The sequence below is a fragment of the Pogona vitticeps genome, chromosome 1, assembly GCF_051106095.1.
Source record: "Pogona vitticeps strain Pit_001003342236 chromosome 1, PviZW2.1, whole genome shotgun sequence".
NCBI lineage: Eukaryota > Metazoa > Chordata > Lepidosauria > Squamata > Agamidae > Pogona > Pogona vitticeps.
The window spans coordinates 126319148-126336446 of NC_135783.1; the positions used below are offsets into that span (position 1 = coordinate 126319148).

Consider the following 17299-nt stretch of genomic DNA (forward strand, 5'->3'; position numbering starts at 1 on the left):
TCCTGGCTGATGTGTTTGTGCATTTAGAGCCTGTAACACCATCTTCAATCACTAGGTGGCATCACTGGTGACTTCCTTAAACAGCACATAGCTTTATGGTCAGTACAGTAAGAAGTTGAGGTGTTGGGTAAGCAGAAGAACAGGAGAAAAGAAGATTATAATACTGAACAAAACTAGATTGGATGGAATCAAATAAGGCTGAATAAGAACTATTCAGAAATTGCACCATACACCATTAAGGAACCTCTCCTTCATTAGCCAGACTAGAATTAGTTGGACTTTTGAGATAATACATTTGTGCTGGAGGAATTTCATCTCGTGTGTGGCCCAGAACAGCAAGCCCACATCTTAAGAATTGTATGTTGGAGCAGGTGTGAATCAAGCCAATCTACTGCAATCTTCCAAAACATTTTTGCTTTTTAAAAAAATTACCTCTCTGAAGTTGTATTTGATGTACAGTATAGTGATATGAGAATGACCCCTTTCAGAATGTAACTCTTTGTAACTTTTTTGTTTACTACAGTGACACAAGGTGGAGATGCAGTTGCATCAGATACATGCCCTGATCCAGGAGTTCCTGAAAATGGGAAAAGGACAGGCTTGGATTTTAGGTATGTGTTCATGCTCAATAATGAATGTGTATGTGTCTAAATGAGACTGGCTTCAATAACTCCAAACTCCTCATAAAAACTGAAATGCAGTGAATGTGGTAAACTGAAAGATTCTGTGTAGAGGTAACTCCAGTCGTTTGCTCCAACAATGATTTAAATGGGCTAATTGTGGGTGAAACTAAGCCCCAAGAAATTATAATTTGCTTGTCAAGATGTGAAGTCCTCTGATAAATCACAGATCTTCTTCAAGATCTTATGATGTCCATACTGATTTTTCTGCATGTGCATCATCGAAGTGCAACTTGAGAACTGTAGTACAGCGTGACACTGTGCATCACAGTTTCACAGTCCTATATTACCCTTTGTGGTTGGCTGTTTTCATGTGTTCTCCTATTTACAGTTGGTACTGACCATGGAGCCAGTACAAACACCAACACTAGAAGTGTTGTGAGTCTGAACGGCAAAAGTCACAAACATCATTTTATGAAACATAATTGGCTGGTTGAAGAAATTCAGTTCCAAACTTTTTCAGTGATTAGACTGGAAATCAGTAAGCAAAGCTTGAGCATAGCAAAGGAGGTTTTCTTTACATTCGTCACATTTCTTTAAACTGAAAAAAAAGTGGTTTAAACCAACCCATTGCAGTCAGAAATTGTGGAATTTGGATGCTTATTCATGTAGCTCATAAAAGTGAAGAATATCAGCTTGTAATCAACCCAGATTTAGATATTCAGAATACTAAAACTTTTTAGATACTTACACAGAATTGATGTACACCTGTCCACATGCACATGCACATGCACACAAACACATATAGGCAGATCCCGGAACATCATTTTTATAAAAGCTACACTTTGGCATACTTTTGATGTTTTCTTTAAAAAGAAAAACATTGCTAATGCTGTTATAGCATTATTATTTTCATTTCTTTATTTTAATATACTGATAAAATGGAAAAATGAGCAAAATATGAACATTTCTCAAAATGACCTTTAAAATGTTTTAGAGGTAATGGGTGAACATGATCCAGAGGGTTCGATGATGATGATGATGATGATGATGATGATGATGATGATGATGATGATGATGATTTGTCTTCCTTGCACTAAAATTTATTAGTGATCTTACAGATTGTTACATTACTTCAGGGAGGAAAAGCTCTGGTTATGCCCTTATTATCCCTTAAATTAGCACATTACATGAGACTTGTTATGCGTTGCATGCCAGCTACACCTTTTGCATATAGGCAATATAAGCAACATACATATTAACAAGGAGCTACCTATTTTGAGGTTTTAGTGGCTTCACTTGTAAAGGTAACTCTAGAAAAGGGAATAGCTTGGCTTAGATTGAACAGCTGCCGTGTCATTTAAAGCAGACAGGGAGTTCAGATGGTCAGGAGGTTCTGTGAACCTTACAGGATGGAAAGAACACTAGCCTGGGACACTCAGAATCTTCTAATGCCCCTTAGAACAGTGGTCCCCAACCTTGGGCCTCCAGATGTTCTTGGACTTCAACTCCCAGAAATCCTGGCCAGCAGAGGTGGTAGTGAAGGCTTCTGGGAACTGCAGTCCAAGAACATCTGGAGGCCCAAGGTTGGGGACCATTGCCTTAGAAGACCAGTTATTTCATATGCCCAAACACATTCCAACCAAAACTTCCACAGAAACCGAAGTATATTCTGACTGTAACTTGACACAAAAACTTTTGAACAGCTCAAGGTAGAACTAAATATCTGAAAGAACATGAGGCTACTGTTGAAAAGGACAGCTCCATGTCATTCCTCCTTTTCTTCTACCATAACAATCCAGTATATTCTGCCCAGTGCTCTGACATCATGGTGTCTGTTTTTGTCAGTCAGTGACAGGAAACAATATATATTGGAATGTCAGGACACAACATAAGCTCTGCCAGATGCTGGGGGGGGGGGGAATGGAAATGTTCATTTTTTTTTCTCATGCTGAGTTCTGCTCTGATGTTCCCAATGTCCTGTTTCCAGTATATAGTTTATATAGATGCAGAGGGATAATCTGTTTATGAATTCACACTTTGTTTAAAGGTAAAAACAATATATTTTTGTTTTGTTCTGTTATGATTTTTGAAAAATTATAAAATAACACCTGTCACCCCCTTCCCCTCTCTTGTCCTCTCTGTGTCTGGAAAGCCACATTATAATGTGTGTACAGTTTGTTCTAACTGAGCCGATTCCTGTACATTTTGGAAAGCTACAATTATTTAGGTATCCTGCCTACACAGTGCCGATTTATTGTGCTGCCATCTCAATGGCTCTCAAGTCCGTTTGACAGAGGCACATTGTTTTTTAGTCACCCTGTGAAGCAGGAAAAGAGAAAGGTCATTTTATCAAACTTCAGCTCTCTTCAAAAAGCTGGAAATCACGCCTTTTTCAGCAGGAGGAGAGAAAAAGTAATTTAGAAAGACCAAAGAATTCTATCAACTAGAAAAGAGGATAGTTTCACAGGCAGGAATGTCACTAACCTCCTAAATTGTTTCCTCTTTCTTGATGTCTGTGGATTGGTGGGCAAAGGGAAATGACAAGACCTAAATCCTATTCAGTGACTTGTGCAGTGTCCTGTCAGAGCAAACGAGTAGCTGCAAAAGAAGGTATCATTGCTTAGTGGCAGAGCATATGATCTGCATGCAGAAGGTCACAGGTTCAATCCCTGGCATCTCCCTTCAAGACAAATCAGCAGATGATGTGAAAGACCTTTGTCAGGGCTGAAGGAACATTAATGTTGTAAATAGGTAATTCTGGCAGTCTTTTCAAGTTTGTGAAACCAGATTTCAAAGGGCTTTTGTGCTTTAGTCCTTGAGACTGATGATAATCAAACAGAGCAAGCTAGTTTGCATAGCCTTGGAGATTAGAGAAACTCCTGCTGTGATAGTCAGATGGCTGCATTAGTTAAGGATTTTCCTTTTCCAATCAGAGTGTATCTCTAATGTCAGTTTCTTCACTGGAAAACTAATTCTGGTTGGAGTACAGTATGGTGGGGCAGGTATATATAAGACAAGACAGATGTTCAAAAGTCCTTGCTAGTGCACCACAGCTATATGTATAGTTTAAGTAGGAATTTGTTTTCTGTATCTCTGCATGACCTGTTGTTTCCTTCAAATTAGGGTTTGTGAATGGATTTTATGCTGTCTCTGCATAAAGTGTGGTTGGATCATTTGGTTACTTGTGACACGGAAGGGACAGTCAGCTCTTGGAGAGCTTGAAGCACATTGGTTGTTATTTGTCAGACAAATTATTTGGGCTAAATTGAAACAGATGGTATTTATATATCCCTACTATAAAAGTCTTGTGCAAAATGTCTTTTGCAGAAAACTTTGTGGAAAAGCTGGCTAATTAATTGAAAAGATGCAAACAACAGGGCTATGCTTCTCCACATATTAAAAGTTCGCATTACAAGGCAGCAGCTATAGTAGTAGACAGAGGATGAGATGGTTGGACAGTGTCATTGAAGCGACCAACATGAATTTGACCCAACTCTGTGAGGCAGTGAAAGACAGGAGGGCCTGGCATGCTCTGGTCCATGGGGTCACGAAGAGTAGGACATGACTAAACAACATAGTAGCTTAGATGCATAGTGTACACATTTGTACAATGTGTAACTTTCACAACCATCAATATTGAATGCATGCAAATGCTCACGGAGAGACTATCTTTGCCTTATGGGGGGGGGAATGCAGTATCTTGCTCTTTTGTGTGAAGAGGAGACAAGTGATAATTTATATCTGTAGTCTCTGGTTGTCTTTCTGAGTTCTATTTACTAAATCTGTGCATTAGCTCTCAGGAAAAAATACGTGAGAAGGAATTAAAAGTTGGCTAAAATGCACCGTATCAAATGGGAGACAGTTCTTGTGAATGTCTCAGCCCTTATTCAAGTGATCAGAGAACATCTTGTTCCATGATCTCAATTGACACAAGTTAGAGAGCTTGCCCATTTTTCTCTGTTGCCTTACTCCGTTTGAAGGCGAGACATCAAAAGCAAAGCAAATCATGCTGCTTATATACTGCCCCATAGTGCTTCAAGCACTCTCTGGGCAGTTTAAAAGTTAATTATGCACTAGTTAATTATACACATTGCCCCCCCCCCCAGCAAGCTGCTTATTCATTTTACCAACCTCAGAAGGACAGAAGGCTGAGTCAACCTTGAGCCAGCTACCTGGGATTGAACCCCAGGTCGTGAGCACAGTTTTGGCTGCAGTACAGTGGTTTAACCACTGCACCACGAGGCTCTTGCTGTACCCTGTGGTTGAGAATGTGAAAAAGTAAAGTTCCCAATTTCATGGACAATCCCGTTCCCATGCAGTTCAATGGGAAATGGTGCTTCAACTTATGAAAATTGTGAGTTATGGCCACCGTTCCAATATGGATTAATTTCGTAAGTTGAGGCACCACTGTAAATCAAGGTGCTAAATTGCCCCTTGAAGCAAGAGACAATATAAACTGGTATCATGTGACCGTGATTCAGTGTGGAAAGGATTGGAAGAAGTAGAAAACATTTCCCTCATGTGATCAGGACCTATCACAAATTAGGAAGAACATATGGACATTTGCTGTTCCTCGCCAGTCAAATGAGTCAACACACAACAGTAGATGCCTACGCTGATTTCTTAACTTGTAGTGATGCACATGTGAAATTTACAATAGTGCAGTTACACTGGTGTAATTTTTTTCCGTTGGATTCTGGCCAACATCTTCAGGAAAGAAAAAAGGAATGCATTTGAGGAAGTGGATTATAATTCACAAAAGTTACTGCTAAAATAAATCTCTTAGTTTTAAAGGTGCCGTATAAGATTTTTTTTCTTTTTCTTTTTTGTTATGCTGAACCAGACTAATAAAGCTATCCTTTTAAATATCACACACTATTTACATCTTTAGGATCTTTTGAAATACAGTGGTGTCTTGACTTACGAACATCCCAATTTATGACCATTTCGAGTTACCACCAGCTCCGGCCACAAAATTTTGCTTCTACTTGTGACCGGAGCTTCCACTTATGAACAGAAAAAGGCAGGGGGAAAAGGTGGGAAATTCAAATTTCTAACAATAGGTGGTGATGAGGCTGCTTCTTTGTAGCTCTTTCACCCCAGCAGTTACAGTGTGGGATTGGAGGAGGCTTGGGATTGCCTCGCTTATGCTTCTGAGTGAGCATGTGTGTGTGTTTGCAGGGAGGCTTCGGGCTGCCTGGTAAGGTAAGGTGCTGTTTTCTGTTTTTTAAAAACTGTTCTAGGTGTTTTTGCAGCATGGTTTTGAGCTGGGGGAGGTTATGTTTCTGTGCTGTGATGGGTCTTGAGGGTTTTGGTTTTTGGTTTTCCCCCCCATTTCCAATGGGTCTTGGGGGGGTTGGTTGCTTTTGGGTTTTTTCCCCATTTCTGATGGGTCTTGGGGGGTTGGTTTGTTTTTCAGCTTGCCCCCATTTCTGATGAGTCTTGGGGGGGTTGGTTGCTTTTGGGGGTTTTCCCTCCCATTTCTGATGGGTCCTGCATGCTTCCCTTGCTTTCTCCTTTGCTTTCTTTGCATTTCTGACCTGCCCCCTTTGTTCTCTGTGCATTTCTGATCTGCTCCATTTGTTTTCTGTGCATTTCCAATGGGTCTTGCACACTTGATTGCTTTTCTCCCCCCCTCCCTTCGACCGGAAGGGATTAATCATGTTTCCAATGAGTCTTGAAGTGATTTTTTTGGTGATTTTTTTCTTCAGCCGGGACGGATTAATTGCATTTCAATGCATTCCTATAGGAAATGGTGCTTCGACTTACGACCATTTCAAGTTACGTCCATCTTCTGGAGTGGATTGTAGTCATAAATTGAGGCATCACTGTCGTCTATTTAATAAATAATGTCTAAGGCATTCATTGTTATCTTTCCCCCATTTCTTCCTTTGTAAATTATTCTTATCAATTAACAGAGCTGAATAGTTTTTTATCCTGTATTTTGCATTTACTGACTTCCATACTTGTGATCTGTTTTCTTTTGTTGCGATTACTTTCTAGAATTGTAGTAATGTGTTGTATGAAGAGCCTCGTGGTGCAGTGGTTAAACAGCTATCCTGCAGCCTGGCCAAAACTGTGCTCAGAACCCGGGGTTCAATCCCAGGTAGCCAATTCAAGGTTGATTCAGCCTTCTATCCTTCCGAGGTCGGTAAAATGAGCACCCAGTTCGAAGGGGGGGATGCATAGCCTGCATAATTAACTTGTAAACCACACAGAGTGTGCGTTAAGTGCTATGGGGTAGTATATAAGCAGCATACTTTTGCATGTATAAATCTGGAAGATGGACAAAATTAAATAACTGCTCAGCTGCAAAATATCTGAAGCATTATGCAGTAAATATAGACATAACTGAGACAAACTAAATTACTTTCCAAACTACATTGAAAATACTTAGTGTGTCACTTTTAAGACTTCTCCAATGAATGTGCTTTCATGATCTTTCCTGCTGGCTGGGAAAGGAAAAATAAATGATAGGACTTAATGCTCTGTTTTACATTCCACCTATGTAGAAAATACCCTAGACAGCCTTTGTCATTACAGCAGCCTGTTGTTTTCTGTGAAATATTCATGTACTTCAGTTCTGTGCATACTTACTAGTGAGTAAGCGATAGTGAGCATATTAGTATATACTCTGTGATAAGCATGCATAGGTCTGCAATCTTTTAAAAATCATATTGTAAATGCATACTGTAATGCATAAATTCATAGTAATGGAGAAATATCTTTTGGCCCCTATTGTGTGTTAAACCAGCCCAGAATATATTTGGTTCTGGCACCCAAGTTTTAAACCATTGCCAAGCAGTTGTGAAGAACGGCTTTCTCATTCCATTATACCATGTTTACCTCACAAAATGGCAAAGCAGTTGTGAAGAATGGCTTTCTCATTCCATTATACCATGTTTACCTCACAAAATGGCAATGGCAGCCTATGGGAATGGACAGGGATAGCACTGTTGTAATTAGCTAGAAATAGTTAAATGATTGATTTGATTTTGCTTCTTGAAGCAAAGGTTTCCAATTTATGGCACTTACTTTATCTGATAGAACCTTAAAGTTTGAAATGAAAAAATGCCAAAGAAATGTTTGAAACGGTTAACTTGGGACTGCAAAGACTGTAGATTGAAAATGTGTATTAATTTGTCAAATACACTTAAAGGAATTAATCCAGAATGCTAAGGCAATTTCTCAAAGAGGCAAAGCATAGCTCATGTAATATTAAAGAGAGAATGTAATATTCAAGTTACAGATTATTTTGAGCCACGTATATTCCCCCTTCTATTTGTATAAATAAGCCAAACGTTTATAGCCATAAACCAAATCTTAATAGGGAAAATTAAGTCCCTAACAGGAATGAACAAATACTATCCACTGTAGAATTTGTTTAGCTAGTACCAGATAAACATGTTTGTTCCCTCCAAACCAAAACCATTTTCTTGTTTCCCCACTTTCCCCCCTCTGATCTTACTCTCTCTCTCTACCCTGCTTCTTCTTCAACCTTTCCATCTCTAAATTCTCCATCTCAGCCTTGCCAGGCATGGTAAGTTTCTCTCCTCTCCCTCTCTCTCTTAGAATTGCTGTATTGTCGTGTAGCCTGCCTGAAACAACCACAGGAACGTAAAGAGCAACAACTATGGAAAACATCCGTTTCAGAGTGGAATGTTTTCCTATCTAGATAGCTGAAGCATGACAAAGTCGCCAAGTGTGGAAGGAGTTCAACCGAGAAAGTGTTTCCAAGAAACACTGAGAAGTAAAAGGAACACCCAGTTGAAAAACTCATTGCTGCCAGATATTTTTTGCTCCTGTCTGAGGGGGCTGGGGGAAAGACCACCACATTTTTTTCTGAAGTAATACTAGCACAAATGTTGACCTTTTTCTGTTAAAAAAAGGGTATTTTTGTTGCAACTTTGGAATGTATATAAAAATGCTGCATTTTTGTGCAAAATACACTGTTTTGTCCAAAATACCAGGAGTTTCTCTTTGCACACAAAAAAGCTGAGATTCACAATGTTCACAATTTTTTCACAAACCAGTACCAATCTCCAGTCTCAGAATCAACCACAAGGACTGAAGAAACATCTACTCACCAGGTAGAACTAATAATCCGACTAATTTGGCTGTAATTGACTCCTTTTCTACCAGGTTTATAAACTAAATTATAACCCCAGCCTTCTAATAGAATTGCACTATCCACAGGGGTGTGGTACTGGTTTGAAGAATTGAGATTTACTCATAAAAGCTTGCAGTTTGTATGATTTTTAGTGGTTCAATAAAGGTATCCCCTTACTCTTGCAATAAAATAGTTTTGGAAGTTTCCCTTTTCTCTCGTGAGAATAGAATAAATGAAAATTTCCATCTCTCACAAAGGTTGCTGTAAGAATAAATCAGTACATGTTTTAAGGTAGCATTTTAATATAAGTCTTATTATCCATATAATGACAGTAATGGCAGAATTAAATAGTGCCTGTTCAGAATAACTTTCCTGTAGAAAAAAAACCACTGCTTCTGTTTTTGAAAATGGTTCTGGAGACCAATTATATGTGAATAGTTGTAGAGAATTTCTTATGTTTTAAGAGAAAATTACTTAAATTACAAACTGTAGTAAGTAGGTATAGGAATAAATAGGTAAGTAGCTATAAGAAGGATTGCAGCATGAAAGGCAAAACCCGTCTCCTCTGCCTTCCTGTCTGTTTTATGTCTTACACACATGTGCACACATGCATGCATACACATATGTACTTGATCCTTCTTCTTCCACTTCTAATGCAGGCAAATTGCAAAATGTAGTACAAGTAACCCTGTCATATATTGTCTCAAAATCCCATTCTTATGCACACAGAATATTAGATATTTAGGTCTTACACTCTTATTGCTTTGGCAGACACATAGAGAAAGACAGTTGGACACACCAAGACTGTTTTATTATTGTATGTCATTCAGAAAAGATAAAGGTTTGGGGAGAGAATCTCTAGCACATAATATCACTTTTCAAGGAAGCAGTGATATTCATAAAAATAAGGAGGAGAATGTTCATTGTCTTCTTTGCATTACAGTACATCAATCAGAGTCACACAAAAAAAGTATTGAGTTTGTCAATACTCTTGTCTGTTTTTATGTAATTTATAGTCATGGTTTCCCCCTCTAATATTTTGGAAAAGATCACTGCTTGTCTTTTCCTCAGAAATTGTATTCTTGTTTGTGTTTCACAGACTAGATGAAGTAAATACTCCACGTGGGGCAGGGGGAGAGACAACATGTTATTTTCCCTGTTTTCAGGAATAAGATTCTATTTTGGGGTGTGCCTTTTTACATTTTTCTTGTTTTTGTTTCTTGGAAACGAAATATTCTGTGGAGTGTATGACACAGGCAATGATTTGTTTCCCTAAGTTGAAGTAAGACTCCAGAGAAAGCTATTGCACTTGTCAGGAAAATAATGACCCTGGCTATTAGGCTGAATTGCGATATATGAGCAGGCACATTATTCAGAAGCTCTCCAAGTCTGGAGAAAGATATTTAGTGAATGAAATTGATGGAAAAGGGAGAGAGTTCATTTTAAAGTCAGCCTAACCACTACTGATTCGGTAGTGACAAGTTCCTTGAGAAGTTCTCGCAGCTTAAAATACAATAATGTCTGGGAAATTCCAGTTCTCCCCCCCCCCCCTTTTTTTTAACCTCTTTTGTGATTCTTAGCATTTTACTTCTTGAAATTAAGGAATGTTTTTTGTGTGTGTATGTGTCGTCCTTTTGTCTTCTTTTCCCCGTTGTTCCTGTCATTTTTCCTCAGAAATTGACACATCTACTAATGTGATTTAAATTTCATGGTGCCATGACAGCTAAACTACTGCTCAGCTCTTTCCCATTTCATTTATTAGTTCAGATTTTGTATTTTCTCATACTTGTGATATCAATTTATTACTATATCTCAGCAGTGTTATTTCCCATAGATGTTTCCCAAATCCATTTTTTTTCTGTAGAGATTTTTTTGCATTCTGTCAGCTGCAGGTTCAGTATCACTGAAAATAACCCTAACTGTTACTGTATACACATTCTACTTCATACCTCTCTTTCTTTCTCTGAGTCAGATTTTACAATGTGAGTTTGTTAAAGCAGAGAATTGTCATGTGTTGTTTCTCTGTTGTTTTATTTTAAAATTGTTTAGTAACTGATGCAACAATTAATAAATAATTTTAAGATGAATATTCAAAATGTGTAGCACTATGCATCAAACTAGGAGGTCAGCACACTCCTCTTTATTTAAAATACTCTGATTATTCAGAGCAAGCTAAAATCTTACAAAAGATCTTCTCCCCCCCCCCCGCAACTTATTGGTTTACTCTATTTTATCATTTCTGATTATTTAGAAATCATCTAAGGCCAAAAGAGGCAAGGATCACCTCCCTTCTTGTCCTCCCCTAGCCTATAGCAGACAAAGATTTTTTTTTATTTCTAAAAAAACACACCACATGGTGCAGTGGTTAAACTGCAGTATTGCAGTCAAGACTCTGCTCATGACTTAAATTCGATCTCAGTCTCAGGTAGCCAGCTTGAGATAGATTCAACTCTATTCATATCGGATGCACGATTTGGCATCCCATTACAAATTATTGTGAAAGTTGGGCTCTTCAGTCCAAGTCTGATGTGTAGCCTGCACAATTCAATTGCAAACTGCCCAGAGAGTGCTTTAAGCGCTATGGGAACGGTGGATAAGCAGCACATTCCGTTTGCCTTATTCACAATACAACAGTTTAAATTTCAGCCCATTACACCGATGAGTAAAGGCTATTCATCCCTGTTCCTGAACAGTTGACTTTCATGGCAGTCTTTGTAATGGCTCGTTGTCAATAGAGTGGTGTGGAGATCATGGCTGTACATTTTAAATCATAGGATGGTTGTGTGAAAGGTCACTGAATGCCCTTGTTCTATGTTTTTTCCATGCCAGAGAGACTCTTGAGGCCCTGTCAGGCTGCAAGCTGCAGTTCTTGCTGCATGAATGTGATGATGAATGATACCTTGAAAGAACACCTGGTGCTCTAATTCTTTATTAGTCTTCTGGACTATAATTCACAGTAATCAACTTTGAGCTCTTTGGGGAAGTATTAGGGATCACCTACTGCTTCATAAATTATTGTACTTAAAGGTACAGAAGAACGTAAGCCATTGAAACACTGGATTTTAGGGGGAAAAGATATCCTGTTTGATCTTCAGCTCTAATAGCAAGTTCTTAAGAGAGTGCAAGAATTTATAGGATTTGTGCCTATTATATTTTTTTTCTTAACTGCATTACCCCCTATTGTTTGCACTTTCTAATGTTGGAAAGAGACATTATGAAGACAATATGCAGTGGTTTTGCTAAATACCATAGCCAGCAACCATTTGGAGCATCCTTTTTTTCAGGATATGCTGCCCAGTTTGCTTCTGATTACCTACTAGGATTGCCGGCCTTAGCTGTTGTTCCTCTCAGGCAGGACAGCCGAGGATATTGACCCCAAGAAAGACCCACAAAGAAAAACCAGCTTTAAGTCCAGTCCGTAGTTGTATTATGTCACCCTGGGATTATTTCCAGAATCAGGTTTTTTTTTTCCCTCTCAGTCTCTCAGTGTTCGGCCTTGACCAGCCTGCAGGCTAAAAGTTAGTTTTGCTTTCTGAGGCAGCAGGACCAGTAAGCAAGCTAGCTGCTTCTTCTCTTCTTCCGGCCAAATATTCTGCACTCTGGTTTCTCTTTCCGCTTTATGGGGCTGTTCATAAATCAAAGGCTTCAACTTACTTTATTGTTGTCAGTTTTCAATGCATTATCTGTTTGTTCTCCTCTTCTCCGTAGGGGGTGGGTTACTCACAGCTTCACTGCCCAATATGGCTCCCACATCTGATCTTTGCTCGGGTGATCTCTTCAGAGGGAAGGAATACCAGGTTGCGACCCGGCTTCCTTCCCCTCTGTTGCTCACCAACGGCTTCAGGGAGACTTCTCCTAGTCTTTCTTTTGACCATTCATCTTCTGAAGGACCCCCAAACCAGGCAGTTCCAGCTTTCCCTAGGAGCTTCTCCGGGAGCTGCTGGCAGCACCGCGACAAGCCCAGCCTTTGTCCAGAAAAGTGGTTCTGAGCTGCTTCTGCTTGCTTCTGGTCTCAGCTGACTGTTTCTGTGTTTCTGCCAGTCATTTGTTCATTGTTTGTTCATTTTGTTTTTGAGCTGCGGTTCTATGATATGGAAGGCTGTTCTAGTACCTAGGGATGGGGTTTTTGCATTCTTTAAAAAATGTTTTTACCACAAACCTTATAATTCTCCATTCTGAAGATTCCACCTGATACATAAATGTGGCTCACCTGGAAAAAAAGGCCTGACAAAGAAGGCTGTGAGGCTTAGTGTAGGCCTAGCTCTAGCTTAGCTTCTTAATCAGAAAGGATGCTACCAGTGGGACAGCTTCCCTTCTGAAGCTACTGTGGGGCTAGGCCTACACTAAGCCTCCAAGCTTTCCCAGCTATGCCTTTTCTCCAGGTGAGCCACATTTAAGTGAAACTTCAGAATGGAGAATTATGGGATTTGTAGTCTAAAACATCTGAAATCCCCAAGCCTACTAGCATCCTGCAGTCTTATAGAGTTGGTGCAATTATCCAGTAAGTTGTTCAATCCTGATATAAATTCATAAAAAATGAGCAATAGTCAAAATAGAGTGTTTGAAACCTGTTTTTATTTTTGCAATTTATTTTTATAGTGGATAGTAAGATAGAAATATTGAAATAGGGTGCAGTCATAAATCTTATTGGGTTTATATTACTCAGTTCTGTTTCTTATCACTAGCATTTATGCATTTATTTAGATTCAAGACAGTTCCTCTGGAAATAAAAGAGTTTCTTCAATTCACAGAAAAGACTGTGATTCTCAGGAAGCTGCTGCTGCATTTGTTATTTCTAGCTGACACTTCCTTTTGGCAGTCTCCAGTGCCTCTTGTTATGCTGTTCTGAAGGCTCTTCCAATCCTCCAGAACAGGTTTGAGGGAAATCAAGGCATTGGAGATTTCCATCAGGGGACAGGGGAGAATTTCAGTTCAGTTCATTTTCAGTCAGAAAAAATAAATCACCAAAACTTAAACATTTCTTCATAACCAGCATGGAAGGAACTCGGAAATTAAAACTGTGAATATAGAAGAAACTGGAACTAGAAGGTTTGCCTGTCCAGGTCCAGGGCTTTGACTAGACTATGGGTTTGAACCCATGTGCATTCAAACATTAGTGATATAGTGCAGTGGTTCTTAACCTTGGGTTACCCAGGTGTTTTTGGACTGCAACTCCCAGGAGCCTTCACCACCAGCTGTGCTGGCTGGGGTTTCTGGGAGTTGCAGTTCAAAAACACCTGAGTAACCCAAGTTTAAGAACTACTGATATAGTGCAATCACCTTTTTCTTTTTGCATGAGAGGCTTCACATCCTTAACATCTGTATGGTATAGGAGTACAAAATGTTTCTATCTCCACTGAAAATAGGTGTACCTGTTTGGTCAGTGCACATAAAATATAATTTTGTTCATTTATATATTTTTTTACATTTTTACCAAAAACAAACAAACATGTCTTTATATTTGTGGATTTAAAGAACATAAGACAGATAAAATGTCAGTGCAGAGAAAATGTTGGATCTCGTCTGTACCTGTGAGTTAGCTTTCATTGAATGAAGCGTCTCTTGTGGAATCTCAGGAGTCATGTCCTAAACTGTTCTTAGATGTGTTGATTGCCCATGATTTCTCTTTCGGGCAAAGACTTCAGGGCCGAGTCAGCTTGTTCCCTGGAACTGTACAAATTAGAGAATTACTTCAGGTCCATGTGAGGGAGAGAAGCAGAAACTGCTCTTATGTTCCTGAAAATTTGAGGGAACTTGAAGCCTGATGGGTGAACCACCTCAAAAGGGCTTGAAGGTAATGAATAAGGTATAAAAAGAAGTGCAGAAGTTACTTTAGTTGGCTTAGTTGTCTCTTAAAAGATGTTATGCCATTCTATGAGGGATGTTCACTGTACATGCTGTGAGACAATCCTGATGCTATGCTAGTGTAGTTTAGTTGGCTTTCTTATTTTCTTGTGTACAGTGGTGCCTCGCATAACGTTTTTAATTGGTTCAAAAAAAAAACACCTTATGCGAAAAAAACTTTATGCGAAACACCATTTCCCATAGGAATGCATTGGAAACCGGTTAATCCGTTCCAATAGGCACGGATTGGCGTCCTTAAGCGAAAAAACCCATAGGAAACATTGTTAAATGATACAATGTTTCCTCCATTGGAATGTATTGAAGCCGACTCAATACATTTCAATAGCTTTGCGAAGTCAATTTTTGCAAATTTAAGTATGTCATAAAAGGGTCAAAAATGGTTTTAAATGCTTGGATTAGCTTCTGCACCCTCTAAAACGGATGCAAAAGTTAATTTGGCTTTGATCTGACTTTTCGTTAATTTATGGTGAATTTTTCCCCCCAACTTTTGACAGCTGTCAAAATCTGACAGCTCCATTGTTTCCTATGGGGGAGAAAAAAATTCACAAAAAATTAACGAAAAGTCAGATCAACACCAAATTAAGTATGCACACATTTTAGAAGGTGCACTAACGATTCCAAGCATTTAAAACCATTTTTCAACATGTTAAGACACTTTTGTAATTGAAAAAATGAACATCGTTAAGTGAAGCAGGGGACCTAAAACCAAAAACGTTAAGCGAAGCATGGTCCCAACATCGCTATGTGAAAATCGCCCATAGGGAAAAACGTTATACGAAGCACAATCTGACTCTGAAAAAATAAACGTTAAGCGAAAAAAACGTTAAACGAAGCAAACGTTATGCGAGGCACCACTGTATTTGCTCTGTATTGTTCTTGCCTTAGATTCTTACTGATTGTTCCAGGATACTTTTGATACCTTCTTAAGACCTTTTAAAATGTTTGTCTTTTGCTTTTTCACTATCTTTAGTAACATATACACATTTCTCCATTTGGTTGTCTGGATTTTTGGCTAAGAGGGTTTGTGGTACCTCAGAACAGATCTTCCCTTGACCACCTACTGGGAGCTTGTCTGCTTTGTGGATGTGGTGGCCTTGCAGGATTGGTGTAAGAGTCAAAACTACTTAACCTTAAAAAAAATTTCCCTGGAAGCACTGCTTAGTTGGGCCAGACTGGAGTGTTGGGAGGTTACTGAGACCAGGCAGGATCCTGAGCCATCACCACATTTAACTCTTCTCAGCATACCCACTCCAGGGTCAGCAGGGCAGTGTGTCTCAGTGGCAAGAGCGGGACTTGCTGACCCCAGTGCTCCATCACACATGGTGACCGTCTTTTGTGCTTTCCCCCCTCACTTTTGTGAGACTGGCAAAAATGAACTTCCATGCAGCTCTTTCCAATGGTCACCAGTAAATGTTATTAAAATTGCTGTTATAATTGAAACAGTTTTCTGCTACTAGAATTTTGTTTGTTTATCTGTTTCTTTGCTTTATATATAACTTTGGAGGAGGTAGCCATGTTAGTGTGTGCAAGCATATCAGGCAAAATCCAAAGAAACAAAAGAAAACAAAGACAAAAACATGTGGCACCTTAAAGACTATTATATTTGAATGTATAATATATCATACATTGTACACTTTATACATTATACCCTTCATCAGACATATGGAAGCAGAATGAAATGTTGAATGAAATATCAGTTCCACAAGTAGAACATTCTAAATACTCGTTGGCTCTTGCACTATTCTGGGCAGTTCACAACAGGTAAAATAACCACACATATAAAACAGTAAACATATAAAAACAATAAAAAGCATGAAACCATCAAAATACGTATGGTGCAAGGCACTTTATGAGAGTGAAAGCAGTGGTGGGACATCAGGCAAGGTCTTTATGGAAGGTCTCCGTGAAAAGCAGTGTTTTAAGCGGCCTTCTAAACTTTAGTAGGGAGGGGGCCAGGCACAGCTCCACTGGGAGGTGATTTCATGGAGTCAGTGCAACTGAGAAGAAGGCCTGCCTAGAAGTATGGCAGTTATGATTATCTAAGTAAGGAGCATGGCTAGGTGTGGCACCCCAAAGCTCATGTGCTTTTCCTGCTCAGAAAAGAGCACAAGAGTGAATGTAGAATAAAATGACTCTTGCCACAGATGTACAGTGGTGCCTCACTTTACGATTGCCCCGCATTACAATGAATCCGCTTAATGACGATCTTTTTGCGATCTCAATTGCGGTCTAAATAGGGGAATTTCGCTTTGCGATGATCGGTTCCCTGTTTTTCGAACAGCTGATTGGCGGTTTCAAAATGGCCGCCGGGTAAATAAAATGGCTCCCCACTGTGTTTACGGACGGATTCCTCGCTATACAGGCAGCGAAAATGGCCACCGTATGGAGGATCTTCGCTGACGAGTTTTTACCCCATTGGAATGCATTGAACAGGTTTCAATGCATTTCAATGGGTTTTTTCCACTTTACGATGTTTTTGCTTAACAGCGATTTTCCTGGAATGGATTATCGTCGTTAAGCGAGGCACCACTGTACAGTGAATATTCAAGGAAAAAACCAAACCAAACCAAACCAAGCCACTGAATTGAGCACCTGGAGTCCTGTGAGGTTTAGGAATGCTGATCTCATGTGAAAGAGAAGGAAAACCAAAGGGGAAGCAGAAATACCCTCCAACCTTTTTGTCTGCAGTTCCCTCTACACT

At 39.3% G+C, this 17299-nt stretch overlaps 1 protein-coding gene across 2 annotated transcripts in view; it reads left to right on the top strand.

Moving 5' to 3' along the window:
* CSMD1 (CUB and Sushi multiple domains 1) overlaps window positions 1-17299 on the top strand; it is a 1337717-nt gene that overhangs the window by 927780 nt on the left and 392638 nt on the right. For both annotated transcript variants that reach the window (XM_078386602.1, XM_020797818.3), the window contains exon 8: window positions 524-611. In XM_078386602.1, the coding sequence (XP_078242728.1) occupies window positions 524-611 (88 nt within the window). The remainder of the gene's footprint in view (window positions 1-523; window positions 612-17299) is intronic.